Here is a 24,108-nt window from a genome sequence, read left to right as displayed (position 1 = left end):
TTGCAACTTTTTTGATAAATCCATTTTGCAAAATGTGCAAAGATTCATAGGCAGATTTTGGATAATTTCAAGTTGCCACTCAGAATGGAGATGATTTTGGACAAAACAATCTTGTATTACATACATACTTTTCTCTTTGCCTGTGAAAATGCACAGATTCATTTACGCACAGTTCTTATCACAGGATTTGATCCCAAACCAATGTATGGTTGTCACACAAGTTAAAGGTCATACAGTAAATATGAACAAAGCTCTTCCAACCTAAATACCTCCTTCCCCTAATCCAGGAAGACCACTGCAGGATCAGACTTTTTTTTCTGATATGCGCTAAGATCAATAGTTGTAGGTCACCATGACCGGGTGAAACAAAAAAGGCAGCTCACTTCTAATGCTGTTGCTTCATGGCACCTGAAAGGATAGTTCTGGGTTTCTGCATTTAGGACTGCTTGCATTCTTCAAAATCTTAACAAGATTCTTTTCAAAATGTCTGTATTCCAGCAATAGCAATCGTTGCTTTATCTCATCATTCTTTAAAGCACACCCTTCTCACAGTGAGTGCTATTTGCACAACTAATCAGTTCTGGTACTTTACTCTTAAGTCATTATCAGTGAAATTTTCCAGCCACACAGCTGGTGGGCAAGTCAGAGTAGCCTGCTGCTTTTACTAGTCACTAACTGCATCTTATCTCGACTTTAAAATACACTTAGTGAATAATTTATACATCAGCACATCAAACCAAAGAGAATACATTATTTATGATAAAACAAAAACAGAAACAAATGGAGGAACTCAGCAGATCCAGCAGCGTGTGCAGAGAGAAAGCAGAGTTAACATTTCAGATCCAGTGACCCTTCATCAGGACTAAGACCAGAAGGAAATGGAAAAGGAGTAGGTCATTCAGATCCTTGGGCCTGTTGTCATTCAACGGGATCATAGCTGATCTGACATTCCTCATGTCCATTTTCCAGCCCTTTCACCCACAACCCGAGAGTTGATCAAGAATCTGTCTGTCTCAGCCGGAAGTATACACAAGGACTCTGCCTCCAAAGCTCTCTCGGCCAAAGAGTTCTCAAGACTCACAATCCTCTCAGAAAATAAATTCCTCCTCATCTCAGTCTTACATTGGTGCCCACTAATGCTGAGACTATGCCTTCTGGTCCTCAACTCTCCCATAAGAGGGAACATCCTCTCAACAATCATCATCAAGTACCTTAAGGATACTCTAAGATTCAGTAAGATCACCTCTCATTCTTCTAAACTCCATTGAGTCCCAACTTCTTTAAGATCATCCCTCCACACTGGGGATCATTCCAGGTAACCTTCTCTGAACTGCCTCCAATGAAATAATATCTTTACTTCAACCAAGAGGATCTCGGCAGCTCACAGTACTCCATATGTGGTCTCACTACCCACCACCTTGGACAATTGTAGGAAAACTTCCCTACTCTCGTATTCCAACCTCCTTATAATCAAGGCCAACATTCTGTTGCCTTCCTGATTACGTGTTGCGTCCGTATGCGAACTTTGTGTTTCTTGCGCATATACCTCCGAGTTGCAATTTTCTTCAGTTTCTCTCTATTTAAGTAAAGCGGTTATTCTATTCTTCCTTCCAAAATGAGCATCCTTGCATTTTCCCATATTATCATCCATTTGCCAATCTTTTTGCCCACTTAGTGAACCTATCAATATCTCTCTGTAAACTGTTTGTATCCCTCTCGCAAAGTGCTTTTCAACTCATTTCAGGATTGTCTGCAAATGTGGAAAAAGTAAATTAACTTCCTTCCTCCAAATCATTAGTATGTAATGTTAACAGTTACAGTTCCAGTACTGGTCCCTGTGGAACCCCATTGATCACAGGTCAGCAACCTGAAGAAGTACCCCTCAATCTGGTCTGCTATTTTCGCCACTTACAATGTGGTCGCCTCCAAATTGAGAGACAAAGTGCAGACTGGGCGATCGCTTTGCAGAACACCTACGTTTTGTTTGCAAAAAATATCCCTAAGCTTCCTTTTAACTGCCATTTTAACACACCACCATGTTCCCTGGCCAACATCTCTGTCTCAGGCTTGCTACAGTGATCCAGCAAAGCTTGGTACAAGCTGAAAGCTGCCTCATTTCCCTCTTAGGAACCTTGCAAGCTTCTGGACTCAGTATCATATTCATTAATTGTCGGACCTGAGCACCTTACCCCAACCCGACACACCATGCCCTGTCATCACACAGGCTGCTACCATGAACAACTCATTGTCAGCCACTAACGGTCCCTATTAGCAGCTCTTCATTCTCCAAGCCATGGCACTTACCCATTCTCAGTCTGCCCAACTACTTTTCTCTGTCTGAAACCATCTCCAATTGTCATTTCCTCTTTACCCCTCACCTCATCCTTTTTCCAGCATACGTCCCAACCTTTTCCTTGCTACAATCAGTTGTGAAGGGCAACTGGACCAGAAACTTGAACTCTGCTTTCTCTCCACCGATGCTGCCAGACCTACTCAAGTTTTACCAGCCTTTGACCCTTTGCCCACTTGCTGGTTCCTGTCCATGAGCCAATTCCCTATCCATACCAATATACTACCTCCAAAACCATGAGCTCACAAACTGTCCACAACTGATAATAGCTAGGATAAGGTGCTATTTATGCTGAAAATGGGGGTGAAGTGGGAAAAGGAGTAAATTCGGTGGAGATGGAGCCCAAACTGAGAAAGACAAAGAGATGGACAATTGTAAGCCAGGGAAGAAGAAAGCTAATAATGGGGACTAGAGGTAGGTGAAAATGGGGAGGCTGTGCTGCAAGCAGCCTGTGACAGGGTGTCAGATGCGAAGGATATGGAACAAGGTGTTCTGGTCATGAAGCAATTCAACTGTTTGATACATGGATAGGAAAGTTGAGAGGGATAGCAGCCAAATGGGACAAGTTCAGTTTTGGAAACCTCGTCAGTGTGGACAATTTGCATAGATGGGTCTGTTTCCATGCTGTATGATTCAATATTGAATCCCGGCAGCATTACTTGTAATTTTACTTCAATTATAAGGGGAGATTGGAGAGGCTAGAGTTTTCCTCCCACAGAGCTGATTGGGAGTTGAGAGAACTGTTCAAAATCATGAGTAGTCGGGAAAAAATAAACAAATCTGATTCCATTAGTAAAAAACTTCAGAATCAGCAGACACTGATTTTAGGTTCACAATCAAACGATGTAAATGCTACAGGAAAAGCTTTTTGACACGAGAGGTTTTGACACAAGGATTTGGAATGTACTCTGTGTTTGAGGAGGCAGATTCATTCAAATTGTCAAACAGTACTGGATAATTCTTTGAATATATAAAATTTGCAGGACTACAGGAGAAGGTGGGGCACTTGCACTAAGTGCACTGCTGTGGAATGTCGCCAAAACAGACATGATTGACCAAATGGCCTCGTTCTGTGCCGCAACAATTATATGACTGCACTATTTTAGTTGGGAGTACAAAAGGTTGTTGGGATCATCTTCCACTATATCACTAACTAAACCGCATGCTCCAACTTCAAAATAATTTGCCTCCATATCTGCTCACAGATGCTTTTATGTAATTTGAATCCGAACGATTGTTTCATGTGTCATGTTTCTTGGGAATTATCTGTCCGAATATACAGTTTGGTGAATGATTTGAAGCACACACTCGATTGCAGATGCGCTCTTGGGTAAAATACCTTTCCTGGAAACATGTATCTGTTCAGTTTCATCCCATTCAAATGGGAAAAGTGGACTTGCATTCCTGTGTTCTGAGTGTCGACTCTTTCTGACCAGTGTTTCAAACATTATATCCAAACACCTCTTCTCCACTAATCAACCCAAGAGAAATGAATGTTGACCAGCCACTTCAACAACCTAGCATCAGTGAATACCTACAGTGCTCAAAGCAGCCATTCGGCCCATCAAGTCTGCACCAACCTATCAAAGAGCATTGCCTCCCAGACCCAGCTGACCCACTCTATCCCCTTAACCCCGCATTTACATCCACTCATGCTACGGACAATTTACCATGACCAATCCACCTAACCTGCACATCTTTGGACTGTGTGAAGAAACCAGAGCACCTAGCAGAAACCCACACAGACACGGTGAGAATGTGCAAATTCCACACAGACAGTCATCCATGGTGAGAATCGATCTCATGTCCCTGGCACTGTGGGGCAGGAGTGCTAACCACTGAGTCACCATCCACCATACCATCAAAACGTGAGTGGACAACAGTTGGATGCAGAATCCCAAAGTAAGTTTTCCGAGTCAGGAGAAGACCAAGGCCAAGTACAGTCACCATTCTCAGATCCAGGGAAGATCAGTTAATTTTACATTTAATTCAAGCTTGATTTGTTTTTAAATCAGAAATGAGATTTTCTGCTTCACAAACAGGAATGCCCCAAATGAGACTGGAGTTCTTTTTGTGCTGTTCTATGAATTTTGGAATTTGGTCTCACACTTCTGGTGTTTATTTCACAAGATTATGAATTCCCTGGAACACTGAGGGCACAGTCAGAGGTAACTGGAGAAGCACGCACCTATTGTTGAACCTCAACCACAACATCAGCTCACCAATCTAAGTGGAAATCGGTGCTGTGTTTTGTGATATGTAAACCAATGGAAAATTTGTGCCTTTTCCAAGTGAAATGAGATATTGATTGATTTGGAATATTTTTCAGGTAGAAGGTGACAGAAGGCACATTTAAAGAAAATAATTCAGCAACACAACATAATTCAACATGAAGGTGAAGAGCAGATGGAAAGATTTGATTGATTTGACAGATCAGGTTCCTCTTGTTGATTTAAATGCTGAGAGACAGGATCACACAAGCAGCTGCATATCTCAGCACAGAGGACAAGTTCATACCAAACATACAACTAAAATACCCACTTGCACTCTCACCCAGGTCAAAAGGTCATGTGTTCAACTCCTACTCTGGAGACTTGAGCACAAAATTCAGGGTGACATTACATTGCATCATTCGGAAAGGTATTTTCTTTCAGATGGGGTGTCAAACTGACACCTCAGTTGCTCTCTGGACATGAAATCATGGTATGAAATAATTTTAAGCAGGGAAGAATTCTCTGACGTTCTGGACAAGACTATCCCTCGGTCAAAAATCACAAAAATAGATTGTGTGATCTTGCCTCATATAAATGAGCTTTTGCACTTCCCAAAAGTGACCAGACTCCTTAAAGACTTCTGAATTCAATAGTGATCAATTCAAGATGTCTGGGTTGCAATAAAAATGCAAGCTCTTTATTTCATTCCACATTGCAGCCAATATTTGGTCTGATTGGCTGGACCAGTCTACAAGACGGTGGATGTTACAAACCGTGCTTCCAGGCAGTGCAAATGAAAATATAATTGCAGCTTTGCGATCTCTGGCTCAAATTCCAGATAATTCAAAGATTAAACTTGAAAATAAGTACAAAAGGTCAAATAAGCAACTAAAAATGCGAGGAATTTGAAGTCAAAGCTCATTTTATCATGCTGCATCATCTCAAAGATACAAATGAATGAATTCATACGACAGTTCTCTGGAGTGTCATCAGGGACACTGTTAAGTTTTTAAATTAAACCACATACTGGTGATGACTTACACATTAATCTGACATGATCAGCAGGACCGACGTGTAACATCCTTTGAACAAGTTGAAATAACATTTATTTTCAAAATTCTCTGATGGCACGGACCATAACCTTTCAACTGTTTGAGCTGGGACATTTGCTTAAAATAACGTTTCCTGACTGCATATTTCTCCTTTTCTTAAGCTCCTAAATCTTTACTGGTATATAACCATAGAAATATTATCTCTTCAAATCACAACCCAAATGACCAATCGTCACGTAATTTGCTTTAAAATTAAGCAGTAGCACTGTATGAGCGCTCAGGGGACATCATGGTCCCAAAAAAATCCAGCTCAATACATCTCCACTCATGCCCACAAGCTCACATTTGGGAACTCCTGGACAGTGACCATAAAACCAGGATAGCGTACCCTTGGCAACAAAAGCAAACTGCTCATTGTATCCTCCCCCATCCTCTAGATGAGACCATGGCTGACCTACTCAGCGTCATTTAATTGTACACTGGCCACTGTTCAAACCAACTGAGCTGCAAATGTAATTTGTCTTTGCACAAGTGTATGACTTTTATTGCAATGTCTGTCATGTAAGACATGTGCACACTGAACAGCTCGAAGCATTTTCACCTTTTCACCTCTTGGCAACAGCATACAAGAACACATCAGGTTCCACACACATGCTGACAAATCCCTGCTCTACCAAACCAACATCTCTGACTTGTCACAAGCATGTCTGGCGTCTAGTAGTGGATAAGCAGAAATTTCTTCCAATTCAACAATGTCATGGCCTTTTGTTCAACAAATTAAATTCTGTTCTCGAAACATCATTTCATCTCTTCACCAACCAAAGTTTGAGGGTGAAGTAGATCATTTGCAATCACGGTACCATCACGAGGGGTGATGGTAGAGGAGTGGTAGCATTGCCAGAGAAGTGATGCAAAGACCAGGCTCATGATATGGGGCACTGATCCAAACCTCACTGTCACACTAAATGCAATGTAAACTCAATTTGGAACACATTTCAACTGACAGTGACCACTGAAAAAAAACATCTGGTTCACTGATGTTCAGGAAAGGAAATCCTCCATGCTTACCCAATCTGCTTTACCTGGACTCCTTAGCCAGAGCAATGTGGTGACGTTTTACAAGTCTCAGCAAAGATCTACCAAGCTACTCAGTTAAAGGGAAATTATGGGTGGGTAACAAGTGCTAGTCTTACCAGTGACTCTCACATGCCCAAAAAGGTAAAGAAGGTATCTCTGAAGCAATTTTCTGACTGCATAGAGACCCAAGAACATCTACTTTTACCTGCACTCCAACCTCACTCCATTTGTTTGTTGCTGAAACCCTCATTTATGCCTTGGCTATTTCAAGACCCGGTCATTCAATGCTGTCCTGACTGTCTCCCATCTTCCAACCAAAAACTCTCAACCCATTCACAACTCTTGCCACCCACATCCGAAGTGGCACAAATTCTCGCAACATTTAAGTATGACGGTCTCCCCTCACAACTCTAAAGGTGAATCTGATGCTAGTTTAGACTGATTTCCATTACAGACTGCAGCAGTCTACCTCTTTCCATCATTTCTGAAGACACATGCCAGATCTGAATAAAAATATCACTTCAGAACTTTCTCACCCTTTGCCCTGAAGCAGGTCTCCTAACTTGAGCCATGTAAGGGTGTTCAGCAAATGCAATATTTATTTCCATAGCAAGAGGGAAAAAGCCATTGGCAGTTCTCCCAGAAACATACTCACTTGCCTCCAAGTGGTTAGATTGGAACTTTCAACAGGTTTCAACAACAGGAATGACATGTGACACAGGGAGATGAAGGTGGCAACTTAGATTTACAATGACATCTGGCAAAGACTGAAATGCTACAAGGCACTTAGCAGGACTGCTACCAACAAAGTGAGAGGGGGAAGACTGAAGGGGGAAGCTATGTTGACAAACAAACTTAATTTATATATAAAATATAATCAGGCTGCAAGAAACAGTTTTTGACTGAAATAAACGACTGAGTTTTACGCACGTGATCGATGGCTCACAAGACAAAATTTGCATGTGACATGGAACTCAGGAAATATTGCTAACTGTGAAAAATGGTGACAAAGCTGAGGACTTGATCGACTGTCTGGCTGGCCAAACACCAGGCAGATGCAACTTCATGCATAATACTTCTATGAAGTGATTCATTCTGAAAGTCTGAAGTATAGCAGTATGATCTGAACATTACAATTTGAGTGCTTACAAAATAGACAGACCTTGAGGAGTATCTGGATACAACTCTTTCAAAGTGGCAGTACAACTTGAGAATACTGTTGTGATAGCATAAAGGCTCTATGGCTTCATAAAGTAGGATTTTACAAAACAATGATGAGGTCGCAGCTGGAGTACTGCATCCATTTCAGGGCAACACACTTCAGGAGGAGAGTCAAGACTATGGAGGTGATTTATCAGAATGGAGCATTGGAGGAACTGCATGGAAATGGGGAGGCTGCAAATGCTTGCATTGGAACTAAAAAGTGAAAAGATTCAAATAAAGTGCTCAATAATGAACAAATAAGTTAACAAAGCGAATCCTGTGCTCAGACAACTGCACTTCTGAATCTCTGGACAAGCCCTGAATACACTTGTGGAAAGATGCAAAAAAATAAATGGTGCACATGTCTGATTGGTGTTCTCCCTACACACTAAGTGGTGGACTCATCACCTGAATCTTATCGAATGAGAGTGTCACACAAACTCAGGATTTGTATTCGCTATGGGTAAACTGTTTCCAACAGGACTCTTAGAGGGTCACAAATCAGTGGGCACGAGTTTCATCAGCAGAACTATACTTGGGACAGCAACATCTCATGATCTCAAAGTACTGCGGAAAAGAGGGTGTGGACCCGATACCACTGAATTACATTTTACAAAAGGAATTTGAATTCTTGAAGAAAATTTGCAGAAAAACTACAAAATGGCAAAGAGACGAATTGAATAGCTCAAAGTGTTGACACCAGTATTACAGGCCAAGTGGACTTTGTTCATACTTAATCAATTTTTGCTTTTTCGGCTTGTTCAGTCAGACGATAATGGGAGCAAAGTAATTTCGTAGTGTTGGGGAAAAGGTGAAGAAAACGTTAGAATGCTGAAATCTAAATCTGACATTCAATAAACAACACTGAAAAGGTGTACTGGGGTTTACTTAATCCACCGGTCTTTGTTAAGTGCATTTTCGGTGCAAGTTACCTTTTATTCCCTGGGTTTCAGAACAAGCAGAGTTATTTTATCACATCCTATTGTCATTCTACAAACCACTGAACTCCTGAAAGACATGAAGTCAGTGTTAGAAAATTAATGCCAAGAAACAGACAGGATGTTATCATGTCATTGATGCCTAATGAATCAATGATCCATTTCCTTTTGAATAATGTTTTTGTGCTTTCCAACTATTTAATTATTCATTGCCTTAATTGCGGCTCAGAGCCTTCAACCTCCATGTGAGGGTTTTAACGCCTTCAGATTCAGCAACCTCTGTTTTTCTGCCAATTTCTTCCATTCGCATATACTTTTCTTGTCTTTCCAACCCAGGTTTCATTCTTCCCTCAACATTCCTTCAGAATCCATTTCTCAATGATCCCGAAATTGAGACTCTTTATTAGGAGAATAGGGCATTCGTTGCTAATCTTGCCTGGAAAATCAGACCAGATATTTGACCAGATAGTGCCTTCGCTTATCCATCATGTGGGTCTACGTGCCTGCACTGCAAGCACAGATTGAGAGAGAAGGAAAAGCGATTGATTATTTTTCTCCTCCATTTCCCAAGAAAAGGCACTGGGGTCAATAATGACAGCTGTTCAGTTAATACCAACTAATTCAGCAGAGATTGAATCTGGGATATCTCTGATTTGGTATACTTCAGTCCCTCACTCATTGACACTGAACGCAGCATTTCAACAGAATCGAGGCAAACCTTTCTCTTGCTCATCTCTTTCCAAAATTTACAATGACTGTCGGAGTGTTCCAAAATTCTCTACTCTTACAGTTTCACAAGATCAAGCACTCAGTCTCTTCAGTTTGCTTTCGCATTCAACCTGAACATGTGCATATTTTTTAATCATACTGGGTCTCCTGGTTCAGAGGCAGAGATACTACAACTTTGCCATGATTTGTCTGTACCTCACTTCCACTGACCCACCTCAGCTGCTAATCCTTTGATCACCAAGTTAAGAAAAAACTACCTTTCTCAATCCTGAAATTTTCAATTGTGCCAACAAAGGGAATGGAGCAGACTGTTCGGGGTGTTTGGCTGCAATTGTACTGGGCATTAGTGACATGACATGAACCTTGTGAACAGATGTAGTGGTATTACATGTAAACCATTACGGTGGTTCAGGTCGCTCACCCCATCCTCGGATGAGGGAGTTATTTCAGAAGGAAATGTTTGACAGGGTGGGCCAATGTCAGATTAGAAAGACTGACAGATGTTATCAAAACATCTGAGAATTAACTGTATATATTCTGAGAGAATATCCATATGGGAAAGACTAAATCTTGGTCTTTCAACAGTTTCAAACGAACTGATCGCCCATTTAAGACAGACAAATACATTTTCTTTTTTGCAGAAGGTCATTCATCTGTGGAGTTTTCTTACCTAACCAGCAGTGGAGGCTGGGTCATTGGATAATTTTGAGCCAAATTAGATTTGCTTTATAAGCAAGCTAAAGGGGAGACGGCACAGATAGGGTTTGAGGCATCGTGGTAATACCTCTACAACTGCTTTTAAGGGAAAGGTGGATAAACACAAGGAAGAAAGCTTCTCAAAGTTGGATGATGGAGTCAGATGAAGAGAGATGGGTAAGCCCTCGTGTGGAGCATAAGTGGAGCCACGGTTTCTGAATAGGCCTGCAATCTCTGCAATTCTATGTAATTTTTTTAATTAGAAGATTGTTGCAGGGGGCTTTATCAAAACCTTGCCAACAACCCAGATTTAACAGTTTAACCAATCATTCAAAAACAGCGGCTCAGCTCTGGATTTAGAGAGGGGAAAACCAGCTTGGTTCCCGCTCATGCTCATTTAATTGTGATCCATCAAAATGCAACTTCAGGTCAAACAAAATGTTGACTTCTCAATTCAGAGAGTCACTGGATTCATGGAAATTTGGAATTATGCAGATTTCAACAAATATACAAAGAGTGGCTGACCAGCAGTGAGGGTTAAGGGTCATCCTTGACAATCTAGGAAACAAAGTAACTTCTAACTCAACAGTCCTGCTCACAGGAATGTTGACTCGTTGAGACACGGTGGTTAAGCACTCCATCAGTCTGCTGAAAAACCATACAAACCACACTCATTTCCTACTGAGCATGCTATGGAATGCATCACAAACCCTTTATTGTATGACCGATGTTAAAGTGTGTTCAACATCCAATTAGAATAAGGGAAGTATTCTGACTGCAGGGATTATCATCATCATAATGCTCCAGGGGATCCAGGAAGCTGTTCTCTCATTATTTTTGTTCAAACCACATCCAGTTCCTGTTTATTTCGCAGAACGAGAACATGAATTACTTCATTGGAGCTTAGTGAGTGGCGCATCTTCACAGTTCTTTCTGAGAGCACATCATGCAGGTAACACACAGCTCCCATTTATTAAATCAAAATCGCAACCTTCATAGCCACAGCATGGTTCCTCTTTTGTTGAAGGCTCCTTGACACTCATATTCATGGTTTACAGTAAAACATTTCCTTTTCTCCTTTGCAGCTAACATTTTAAGGTACACATTTTAAGCTGATTAATATCACGAAGCCAACAAATGGAGGGAGACAGCGAGAGAACACAGTCTAAACCACTTGATGAGTGCTGTCTTTTCATCAAACATTTCCCCTTATGACTGAAAGTCTGGCTTTTCAGTCCAACCAATAAAAAGTTTCTAATCTGCCTTCCTTTCTCCAGTTCCCAATGCAAATCACTGACTGCAAAGAATGACAAAACGAGACAGGTGACATTAAACAAACACATTCTTGAGAACACCAGAAAACCTCCTCTCCATGTTTGGCCTCCTTCGCCATCAAGAACGGAGACAAGCAAATTAAGTTAAAATCTCTTGGAAAACACTTACCAAGAGCAGCCAAGTGAAAAACAATATATTGAAGGAAACTCTCTCTCTCTCTCTCACCCTGTGTCTGATGTGATTGTGAGCTTGCTGTGCAAGAACAAACTGATGTCCAGCCATTTAGTGGCACTGCATAAAATCCCTTAAGTGTGGAAGCAGTCCATATAGCTCAGAGTCCACACTGACCCTCCAAAGAGCATCCTACCCAGACCCATTCCATGCCCTGACCGTATTCATGCACTTCTTCTGGCTAACTCACCTAACCTGCACATCCCTGGACACAATGGTCAATTTACCATGGCCAATCCACCTAACCTGCACATCTTTGGACTCAATTCCTCTAGCTGGCCTTTTCCCCCTAACCCATGATTCCATCACTGATTAGGAAACTATCATAGCCTCGAGTATACGGAGTGATCAAATATCAGGAGTTCTCTGTGATAAAGAATTCAGTAGATTCAGTTCCCTCGGAGAGAAAAAAATTCTCCTCTCTGTCTTAAAGAGATGACCTCTTATTTTAAGATTTTGCCCTCTGGTCCCAGACCCTTCCAAAAGGCTGAACTCGAACTGGAATCATACTCATACCCAGATGACTTTCATCTTGCTCAATTTGCATTTTCACCCTTGGAGGTTTTTGAAAACAAACAAATTTCCTGACTGACTCCAGCACGGTTCTTCTTCTCATGATGTGGATTTTCTCCATCCGTACATGTTCACTCATCAGGATTAATACTAGGTGGCAGCTATCTATCCAAATATAGATGTCACCCTAAAAATCCATGCTCTCATTCTGAACAATTGAGTTGCTCATATATTCAGTCTTTGGGTCAGAAAACTCTGGATTAATTTTCTCGTTGTGAACTCAAGGATCCTTCATGCCAACTGGAGAAATCCAATGCCAACCTAAGTGAGTTCAACAAATGTACTATTGACTTATGAGTCTAATTCAAAAACGTATTAGTTGAGGGAACTTCACTTCCATCGGGGCATCTTTCATTTTGCTGTCAACTTCAAACTAAAAAAAAGCACTCAAATGACTCAGCAAAACAAGTCATTTTCTGCTACTTTCCACAAGAGATTTGTAACACATACTTATCGTGCCTTTAACTGCGAGATGTCCAACTTGTAAACAGATCAAAATATCATTGTCTTATTTCTTAGCTCTGATAATCCTGGACATGGTCTAAGAATTTCTAGAAACATCCTAGTAGTCACAAGGACAGAAGAAAATATCCCACAATGCCTTTATAATCACAGGTTTATTTAATTATCAAAAGCTGCATTTTTTAGTTATGGAAGTTTTAAATTTTTGCACAATTGGTTACAATAGATCTATGAGAAATGAAAGCAGCAAAACTGCTGGCAGCCTGTTCACTTACTGCTTTGGGGAACTGGCCTCTCATCATATTGATGAGACAGCCTTAAAAGTGCATAATTATTACACAATTTCCCATTATGATTTGGAGTCAGATTTTGCTAATACTAACACGAATGGAAATACAACTCACACTGACAAGTGACACTGAAGTTGATGTCAACCTTTTACAGCTATTTGGATCAATATCTAAGTCCCTTAAAATCAATACTTTTTTGGGCTCTACATAAAAATTTAGACGAAGGCTAATGGTGGTAGAAGGTGAATTGGCTGGTACAGGTAGGTCAATTCCCATCCCTTCTGTGTGACCACACGGCTCAGACTGACGTATAGGTTGAACAGAAAATGAAGAATTTTGCTTGTCTAAACTAAAACCTGTTAATTTCTATATGGCTGAAGTACTTTTCAAAGTTCTCCTTTTTTTTTCTTCTGTGCTGCTTACCATCATGGCTGAGAATATACAAGATAGAAACAGCCCTCAAGTGTTCAATATTCCAAATCATTCATCTGGAAGCAGCATAATATTTAGTACGCAGTGAAGAAGTGACAGCACTAAGGAACCCAAATCAAAGTTGCTGTCGTTCCTCAAATCTAATATCAATTCGTGCAGTTTTCAAACTTATTGTTCAGACTACTGAATCAGTCTTTGTGGGGAATCTCTCACACATGGTTGAGAACCCCACAGAGCATGTCGCTTTGTGGGGAACTAGTTCTGTTTCCCATCAACCTTTCTGCTTGTGCAGAAACACAGACATTATTTTAGCTCCCTATAGCATAGCTTCCCAAGTCCAAATACTGTTTCTGACCTCTACATTGTACTGAGACTGCCTTTTTCCTGATCTGTAACCTGGCCAGACTGTAACCACTTCAGAGAACCTACTTCAAAAATCTTTCTTGGTGCCTCAGTTCATCTCTAGACCTGCTTATTCCAAAACAGGAATAATCCATCCTGCATAAACTTGGAAGTTTTCCAAAGTTCTGCTTCCCATGTCTTCATTCACAATGAGACCTGATGCTCCATTACCCCTGTGCTCGCAATCTGATCTACCTGGCTTGCCATCAAGCAATGCCTGAATATTAAAATCCTCATCTTGATTCCCAAGTTGCTCCATAGTCTTGTCCTCATAGCTCTACAATCTCTTCCAATTCCATGACATGTGAAATTATCTGCTCAACTGGTAATACCTCACTGGCAAACCCCAAAGAGTCAAGTGTCCGTTCTCAGTCTCAGCAATAACTTGGAGCCTCATGAACACCTGATGCAAGGAAAGACAGACAAAAGAATTCAAATGAACACAATGTGCTTTATGTCTTCACAGAGTTTAATGGGATTTTGACCACACAATTGCCGGTCACAATATTGCATGCTTCACTGATTGCATATTAGAGCAGAATCTACAGGTGAGAAGACAAATTAGCCCACATTTATCTTACTAAACAGTTAATCCCTAACATTCTATGACATATGTATAAAAGACTGCATTCAGAATATGCTAACGGTTTCCCACAGCTCTGGGTTCAGCTAAACCTATATACAGCATCTAAGCATATTGTTCAACGGTACTCTGTATAATTACATCTCTCTCACAATGCCATATCTGTTAAAGATTAAATATTAACACAGTCAATTACTTTTTATCTTACAATCAGACTTACAAGGCTGGCAATTGCATGATTCTGTTTTAACCATTCAGTAACTGATTAAGAGCACTATGAAAACCCATTTGGTATGAAGGCAGCCTTTGTTGAGAAAATGCAATCATGATCTGGTCATATAGATATCATGCTTTTATCAGGGGAAAATTGTATATCACATTGAGCAGATGTAACCCTTCAGACACTGGCCAGCTGGATTCACAAGCAGTTTACTTCAGTAAATCCCAAGCTTGAACTCCCAATTCATGAGTTCATCAAACCCTGAGATAGAAAACTGCCTGGTCTTGGGAGAAACGAGTGAAAAACAGACAGTTTTCCAAATCATCACTCACTGATCGCTGGTAAAACATCAAGATACGACGACATTAGATTACGTTGTGATGTCTTCCGAGCTCTAATAGCTTGAACTCATCATGTGGCTCATATTTGGAGAAAGCATCTCGGGTCTATTTTCACCTGTGTAACTGCAAGGAGGGACAGTGCCTTCAGACACTTACAAATTGCATGACTTTGATCATTGTTTTCAGTGTAACAATTAAACCAAATTGTCTGAGAAGGTGTCAGGTCAGTAACAGTCATTATTGAAAAAAAACCTAGTGTTAATTCAGAAGAAGCAGGAAGACAAGCGAGGGGCCTCTTCACAATGCATTCACTATGTGTGGACAAAAGGGTTAAAAAAGTGTCTCTCACATGAAGAGCTCACCAATGTGTGACTCCACCATAAACATGACCGTTTCTAAAGTCTTACCTGAGTAATGTGTCCAGGATGTTTCCGATGGTTTTGAAATTAAAATGAACTTTCTGCTAACAAGTCTCAGACACTAAGCAGAAAAGCTTGCTGTGAATGACATGAGTTGCTGAATCGATCCTTTGCTGCACTGGAACTTGCATCTGTTTTTGAAAAGCACCAAAGTATTGCAACTTGAGACATCCTTCACATTTAAACTCGCAAGACTTAAGTAATTGTGAATAAAGGACAAGAATAATATCCACATATATAACAATGACACATAAATTGACATGATACTACTTTTTCCAAAATGTCTCCTTCACAACAATGGTTCTTAAAGGCTTTATGGTCTGAGACAGAGGGTGGTGGTAGAGAGTTATTTTCCAGACTGGAGCCTGTGACCAGTGGGGTTCCTGGGAGATCAGTGCTGGGTCTACTTTTGTCTGTCATTGAGATAAGTGATTTGGATGAGAATAAAGCAGCCATGGTTAGTAAGTTTGGAGATGACACCAAAAATGGTGGTGGAGTGGATAGTGAAGGTGGTTATCTATATTGATCAATGGGGCTAATGGGCTGAACAGTGGCAGACAGAGATTAATTTGAATAAATGTGAAGGATTGCATTTTGGGAATACAAACAATGACAGGACTTATAAAGTAATGGTGGGACCCTGGGTAGTATTGTAGAACAAACAGACGGAGGGTTTCAGGCACATAATTCGTGGAAATTTGCTTCACAGTTAGTGAGGGCAATTAAGAAGACGTTTAGCACACTTGCCTTCTTGCTCAGACCTCTGAGCCCAGGAGTTGAGCTATCATGTTGAATTCATACATGACGTTGGTGAGGCCACTTCCAGAGTACTGTGTGCAGTTCTGGTCGCCCTGTTTATAGGAAGATTATTATTAAACTGGAGAGGGTTAAGAAAAGATTTACCATGATGCTGCCAGGAATGGAGGGTTTGAGGTATGCAAATAGACTGGAGGGCTGGGACTTCTTTCACTGCAGCACAGGAGGTTGAGGGGTCACCTTGTAGAGGTTTATAAAATCATGAGAGGCAGTGATAAGGTGAATAGCAAGGGTTTTTTTCCCCAGGGTAGGGGAATTCAAAAATAGGGCTTTTTTTTTTAAGGCGAGAGGAGAAAGATTTATAAAGGACATGAGAGGAAACTTTTTTTTTAAACACAGTGGTTCATGTATGAATGCACAACCAGAGGAAATGGTGGGAGGCAGGTACAGTTGTGACATTTAAAAGACGTTTGGCTAAGTGTGTGAATATGAAGGGTTTGGAGGGATATGGGCTAAGCGCAAGCAAGTGGGACTACTTTAGTTTGGGAACATGGTCAGCATGGACTGTTTGGACCGAAGGGTCTGTTTCCATGCTGTATGATTCTATGTTTCTGTAACTGGTTGTTTTTCTTGGATTTTAATCATGTCAGGTTAATTCAAATGGTTGCTTTTCATGTGGAAACTAAATTAAACACCTTTACGTTAACTCGGTGGCATGCTTCCTCCTTGAAGTAGACTCAGAGACAACAGATCAGAATTTCAGAAATGTTTTTTAGGTCTGAAGAAGGGGACATGGCTTGAATTACAGCTGGATTTGATCCCTTTATATGATATTATTAGATGAAATCGACCTCCCCTTAGCTAAAACTACACAAAAAAAAAACTCAATTTCTGTCACAAGTTCTTGCAAGAAATCTGTTCATTGAAACCACACAAATACAAAGTAAGATTGACTAGATCACTATAATTTTTGCCCACAAATGTTTTTATTATTTAATTTCAAAGCCACAAGAGGAATATAAATATCAGTGCATTCACACAAAGGATAAGAACAGTATCAAACACTACTGTCACTACTCACCGGAAAGCACTCTAAATCACAATACTTGGAGGAATTGCCCAAAATATCTGCAGACAGCAAATAACTTCTCAGAAAAATCTAAATTATGCAAGGATAATTAAGAATAAGAATTACGAGAAATAAATACGTTGTCTGCGATAGAGATTTGGCAGCTGATGCTTTGCATTGACTTCACTCAAAGCTCAGAAGAAGTCTCTTGTTACTCAAGAGCAGAGTGCAATCCATGATTTGTACAGATCCTCGGTGGCGTCTGGGGTCAGATGCTGTGCCTTGTCAATATCAATAGTGTTGGCAGGATATTTAGAACTGTACAGCTCCAGGAGAAATGTTAAACAGAGAGGGATCAAACGTTTGTCCTTTAAATGGTGAGCCTTCAGCATCCCAGCCCTTCTTCAACATCTCGTGCACTTTCTGGAAATCATTAACAAATAAACAGTTTGAGAAAAGTGGAAAATATTGCCATTTGTCCCAGTTTATAAAGAAACTCAGGCACACACACCCTTCCTGCACAGAATAGTGAACTGCCACTTCAAGCAACTTTCCACACATTGGAGATTTAAGCTGCAAAATGAAGACCCAGTGATAATGAGAACAATTCAGAAAAATTACGACATTGAGTGAGAAGGCAATTTTCCAATCTAGAGTCCAACAGCAGCTTCAAGACAAATTAATCTAAGGCTCCTTTTGCAATCAGGATCACATCAGTTCCTGTGGCTGTACATCTGCAACACTGAAATACTTAAATTTCCAAAATCATCTGCGACAAAACCGGTAATGTCATTCTGATAGGCCTCAACATCAGGTGCTGTAATAAATGGACATCTCATGGGAAGGTTTTAAGCTTTCAATGAAGTCATACTGATGCAGTGGCAAGTCAAGAAGCTATGGCATGGCTGATCTTGGAATACAATGTTTTCAACTTGCTGCATGAAAATGAATCTGTTGTTCACAGTCATACACCAAATTCATCACACATCAAATAAATGGCCATTGACTCATCAGTTAAATTTCTGCTTTGTCCATTCCTTTTCAAACCATTGGTTATTTTTTGTTACTCACTCTTCTGTCTAAAATTTACATTTGAACTACAGACCAACTTAAGATGAAAGTTGTCCTGTCAAGTAGATAAGGAGAGGAAATAAGATGAAAATAAAGGCCCAGGATCTTTCAGATACAAGGCCAAAAATGTTTGGTTTTGCCAACAGCTCACATGGGGGGGGGGGAGAAAAGTCATATAAGCATTGCTTAAAATAGCCTTGAGTGATCCAAGTGGTTTGGCTGCCATGGGATTCTGCCATCAACACAAATCTATATTTAGATGTAATTAAGACTGGTCTCCTGAGGTACATTCATCTACAGTGAAATGCTTTGCCAATTCCATCAAAGCTGTGTGGGATTTCACCTCAATTCTTGCCACATACGCAGCTGAACACATAAGAATAACAATGTGATTGTTAAACAATTAAAGAAAGAAACAGAATTTCTGAAGTAGCTTACAGACAGAGAACAATACAATTTTGCCCAAATGAAGTTTATCAGCATCCACGCTGGCCATGAGTCTCTGCCCACTGTGTATGGAATATGAACTGAAATACTTCAGTTACTTCACCAGATAGGGCCAATATCAAAACCATTAAGAAACAGCAAAATTGGATTGACAAATGAAAGCCTCATCACCAACTGAAATGTTGATGGTATTTCACATGGAAATGAGTTGGAGGTGCTGGAACTGTTGAAGGCAGTCTTACAGAATTACCATTTTGACCAAAGGAAAAATGCCACCCAAAAGCAACTGCAAATTCACACACCAGGTCAGGATACTGATACAGGAGATGAAGCCATTCTGAAAGCTTGTTTCAGTGTCAATGCAAAACAAAAAGTAACAATTAAGCTGTTATAGAATCACAGATTCTATACATTATGGAAACAGGCCATTCGACCCATCCAGTCCACAGGGACTGTTCAAGACGCATCCCATCCAGACCCACTCACCATTTCCAATCGCTAATTCACCTTGCCTGAACATCCTGGACACTATGGGCAATTTAGCATGGCCAATCCACCTAACCTGCACATCTTTGGACTGAGAGGGGAAACTGGAGCACCCAGGGGACATCCGTGATAGCAAAGCTACTTTTGGATACTGCATTATATAATATATTTTCATTAGGTCGACTGCATAATTGACAAATTATTCCCTTGCCATCAACTGCAAATGATTGTCAATTCAACTGGCCACAGTAATTGAAACTGCCCTGCTCGTTTTAACATGCTTCCATTTCGTTGTTGTTTTCTATCCTAGCTCCCTGGGTTACCCAAGTCAGATAAGCACCGTTACCTACCCCTCAATTCAAGAATGTCAGGGACACACTTTTGTGACTTCAGACTTCAACAACTGAGCACGTCAATTTTTGATTCACATATCTTTCAGCACATAGTTGATCATCCTAGGATCCAGAGGATCCAGAGGATTTCCATTCATTTACTTCCTTCTTGGCCATCTTGCTACCCCATCAAGACATTGAAATTTCAAATATCATGCAATTTAATGCAGTTATCACCATTCTGAACCAGTAGCTGCATCTCAAAGTCATTATGGTCACTGCTGTCGCGTTCCAAGAACCCATGGGGCAGCACAGTGGTTCGCACTACTGCCTCACAGCTCCAGGGTCCCGGATTTGATTCCGGCCTTGAGCGACTGTCTGTGTGGAGTTGCACGTTCTCCCAGTATCTGTGGAGTTTCCTTCAGGTGCTCCAGTTTCCTCCCACAATCCAAAGATGTGCAGGTTAGGTGAATCGGCTGTGCTAAATTGTCCCATAGTGTTCAGGGATGTATAGGTTAGATGCATGAGTCGTGGTAAATACAGGGGAATGGGTCTGGGTGGTATTCTCCTTGGAGGGTCGATGTGGACTTGTTGGACCAAAGGGCCTGTTTTCACACTATAGGGATTCTAATGCTTATTCTAAAAAAAAGCTTTGGAGTGTCCTTCAGATGTTTTGATTGCAAATATTGATGGAATTTCTCTTGTGATTGTCTATGTTGCTCATGCACTAGCCATGCCTCACTGCAGTAAGGAGTATGGTGATGACAATTTCTCTGTGCACAAAATCATTTTTGTCAAGTCCGACAGCAACAGAGGTTTAGCAGCAGGGATAAGACTGAACTGTGCACCCATGATCGGGGAAATAAAGAACCAAAGAACCACAAATGCTGGAAATCAGAAACACAACAGAAATTGCTGAAAAAACTCTGCAGGTCTGGCAGCATCTGTGGAGACAAAATAGAGTCAACATTTTGGGTCCAGTGACATTTCTTCAGAACTGATTGCAGCTAAGAAAGGTGGTGTAGATATACTGAAAATGAAGTTGGGGGAGGTGGGGAGGAGTAAATGATCGGCAGAGATCGAGTCCAGAGAACACAGCAGTTGAACTGAAAAAGGAATGGGTAGAGATCAGCGTGGTACGATGAATAGCTGCTAATGGGGACCATTCAGAGTTGGGTCCTCCCAACTCAACCCAAGGCCCAAAACACCTTTCAGTTGTAGCAGCCATTTGCCTGCATTTGACTCAAGAGAGTCGACTGTATTCACTGCTCACAAAGAGGTCTGCTCTACAATGAAAGATGACACACACTGGGTACCGCTTTGCAGAACACCTAAATTCTGTTTGTGTGAGGCCCTTTCGGTCATGGCGGACCATGGGTAGCAACCTAGTTGTTCTGGCTTTCTGCTTCCCTGAAGCAACGTCATTCTGACTGAAGAGACCAATACTGGAGTGACAGTCACGGTCGCAGAGGTCACATCTGTGTGCGGTCGTTTATCTGCTGGAACTGCTGCACTCCTTCCCGTGTGGCTGCTCATCAGCTTCTTTCCTCCTGTTTTGAGGGGTTGGTTCAGGGTGCTTCGCCATCTTGTGCGATCGGCTGCAAGCCATTCCCAGGACTCTGTAACAATATCAAACGCCTTCACGTCCCTGATGCAGATGTCCTTGTAGCGCAGCTGGAGATGCTCAGTGGGTCTCTTCCCAGATACGAGCTCTCCACAGAGGATATCCATGGGGATGGTTAACATGGAGAAAGCGAGGACTGCAGATGCTGGAGATCAGAGCTGAAAAATATGTTGCTGGAAAAGCGCAGCAGGTCAGGCAGCATCCAAGGAGCAGGAGAATCAATGTTTTGGGGCTTATGCCCGAAATGTCGATTCTCCTGTTCCTTGGATGATTAACATGGCCCAGCCAGCACACAGTCTCTGCTGCCTGAGCAGAGTGTACATTTTGGGAAGGCCAGCATGAGATAGGACCGCTGCGTTGGACACGCTGATGTACCAGGATACAGCGGATACTCAAGTGGAAGGTGTTCGGTCCTCTCTCTTGTCTGGTATATGTAGTCCACATTTCACTGCTGTACAGCAGTGTGCTAATGACACAGGCGTTGTAGACTGACACTTCTGTCTTCACTCTCAGCTTGGGATTTGTCCATACTCAAGTCATGACGTGAGCAAGAGTTGAGGCTGCTTTCCCGATCCTCTTATCAATCTGTGTCCAAGGAGAGATTATCAGTGATGGTAGACCCAGGGACGTAAACTGATGGACCACATTGAGTTTGTCGTCGTCAAAGGTGATGACCAGCAGTTACTCTGTGTCCTGTCCCAGGATGCACATCATCTTCAGACTGATAGTCACCTGAAAACCTTGCAAGCTTCGGAGAGGTGGTCTATCGGTGACTGGAGTTCCTGCTGGGTGTGTGTTGCAACTTCAGCATCATCAGCAAACAACATGTCCTTGATGAGTGCCACACATACATTTGTCTTGGCTCTGAGGTGGGCCAGGTTGAAGAGCCTGCCCTCTGATCTTGTGCGTAGGTAAATTGCCTCCACTGCAGTGCCAAAGGCATGTTTCAGGAGCACAGCAAGAAAAAAAAATCCCCAAGAGTGTGGGAGCAAGGATGCAGCCTTGTTTGACGCCACTGTGGATGTTGAAGGGTTCAGAAGAGTTGCTGTTGAACTGCACTGTCCCCTTTGTGTTACTGTGGAAGGATTCTATCATGCTCAGCAGTTTTGGTGGGGAGTTCAGATCAGAATGGTGCTGGAAAAGCGCAGGTCAGGCAGCATCCGAGGAGCAGGAAAAAAATACCAACATTTTGCGCAGCTTTTGCCCGAAACGTCGATTTTCCTGCTACTCGGATGCTGCCTGACCTGCTGTGCTTTTCCTGCACCACTGATCTGAACTCTGGTTTCCAGCATCTGCAGTCCTCACTTTTGTGTAGTTTTGGTGGGGAGCCGATCTTCAGGAGAACCATGAAAAGATCGTTCCTGCTGACCAGGTCGAATGTCTTGCGAGGTGGATGAAAGCGACATACAGAGCATTTTCTGTTATGGAGTCATAGAGATGTACAGCATGGAAACAGACCCCTCAGTCCAACCCATCCATGCAGACCAGATATCCCAACCCAATCTAGTCCCACCTGCCAGCACCCGGCCCATTTCCCTCCAAACCCTTCCTATTCATATACCCATCCAGATGCCTTTTAAATGTTGCAATTGTACCAGCTTCCACCACTTCCTCTGGCAGCTCATTCCTTACATGTACCACCCTCTGCGTGAAAAGGTTGCCCCTTAGGTCTCTCTTATATCTTTCCCCTCTCACCCTAAACCTATGCCCTCTAGTTCTGGGCTCCCCACCCCAGGGAAAAGACTTAGACTATTTACCCTGTCCATGCCCCTCAATTTTGTAAACTTCTATAAGGTCACCTCTCAGGCTCTGATGCTCCAGGGAAAACAGCCCCAGCCTGTTCAGCCTCTCCCTGTAGTTCAAATCCTCCAACCCTGGCATCTTCCTTGTAAATCTTTTCTGAACCCTTTCAAGTTTCACAACATCTGTCCGATAGGAAGGAGACCAGAATCGCATGCAATATTCCAAAAGTGGCCTAACCAAACACCTTCTTCACTATCCTATCTACCTGCGACTCCACTTTCAAGGAGCTATGAACCTGCACTCCAAGTTCTTTGTTCAGCAACACTCCCAAGGACCTTACCATTAAGTGTGTAAGTCCTGCTCAGATTTGCTTTCCCAAAATGCAGCACCTCGCATTTGTTCTCTGCACTTCTCCTGCAGTTGACGAAGGGAAAACTGCATGTCTACTGTTGACCTTTTAGCTCAGAAGCCACACTGTGACTCTGGGTATACGTGTTCCGCCAGTTTGTGCAGGCGAGTCAAGATGACTCGAGCAAAGGCTTTGCCAAATGTTGAGGGAGAGGTGCCTCTGTAGATGCTGCAGTCGCTTCTCTCACCCTTGTTCTTGTAGAGGGCAATGCTCTTGGCATTCCTCATGGCCCGTGGGTACAGCTCCTTCTTGCCAGCACTGGCAGGGGACTTCATGAAATGGGAGCAGCAAGCTAGTCTTGCAGCACTTGATCAGATCAGGAGGAATCCTGTTACTACCCAGGGCTTACCTGAGGCCAGGCTGTCAATGGCCTTGCTGAGCTCTTCGACTGATGGCTCTGCATCTAGCTCGTCCATGGTCGGCCAGCAAGTGATGGCATCAAGCGCTTAAGCGGACACGGTGTGCTGTCTGGAGTAAAGATCAGAGTATTGTTCAACCACCTCTCTATCTGCTGGCCTTTGTGATTTCTTCCCCAGTAGAAGATTTGAGGGAGGGCTGTCTTGCTCTGAGCTGGTCCTAGTGCCTCTTGATGCCTTGATTCCCCTAATGTTCCCTGTTACATGGCCGTCTGAATGTCCTCACTTAGCTGTGTCCAGTACTCGTTGGTGCAAAGCCTGGCATTCTG

The 24,108-nt window shown here is 42.0% G+C and overlaps 1 protein-coding gene across 1 annotated transcript in view; it reads right to left on the bottom strand.

Moving 5' to 3' along the window:
• Nucleotides 1-17,209: 17,209 nt before the first annotated feature.
• The window catches only part of nudcd3 (NudC domain containing 3), a 47,190-nt gene continuing 40,291 nt past the window's right edge, over nucleotides 17,210-24,108 (bottom strand). The window contains exon 6 of the mRNA XM_043681393.2: nucleotides 17,210-17,734. Coding sequence (XP_043537328.1) covers nucleotides 17,624-17,734 — 111 coding nt within the window. The 3' untranslated portion in view covers nucleotides 17,210-17,623. The remainder of the gene's footprint in view (nucleotides 17,735-24,108) is intronic.

Source organism: Chiloscyllium plagiosum, unplaced genomic scaffold, assembly GCF_037043375.1.
Source record: "Chiloscyllium plagiosum isolate Xiang-an unplaced genomic scaffold, Cpla_swu_hap1 HiC_scaffold_48, whole genome shotgun sequence".
Lineage (NCBI taxonomy): Eukaryota > Metazoa > Chordata > Chondrichthyes > Orectolobiformes > Hemiscylliidae > Chiloscyllium > Chiloscyllium plagiosum.
This window is presented reverse-complemented; position numbering and strand designations above follow the sequence as displayed.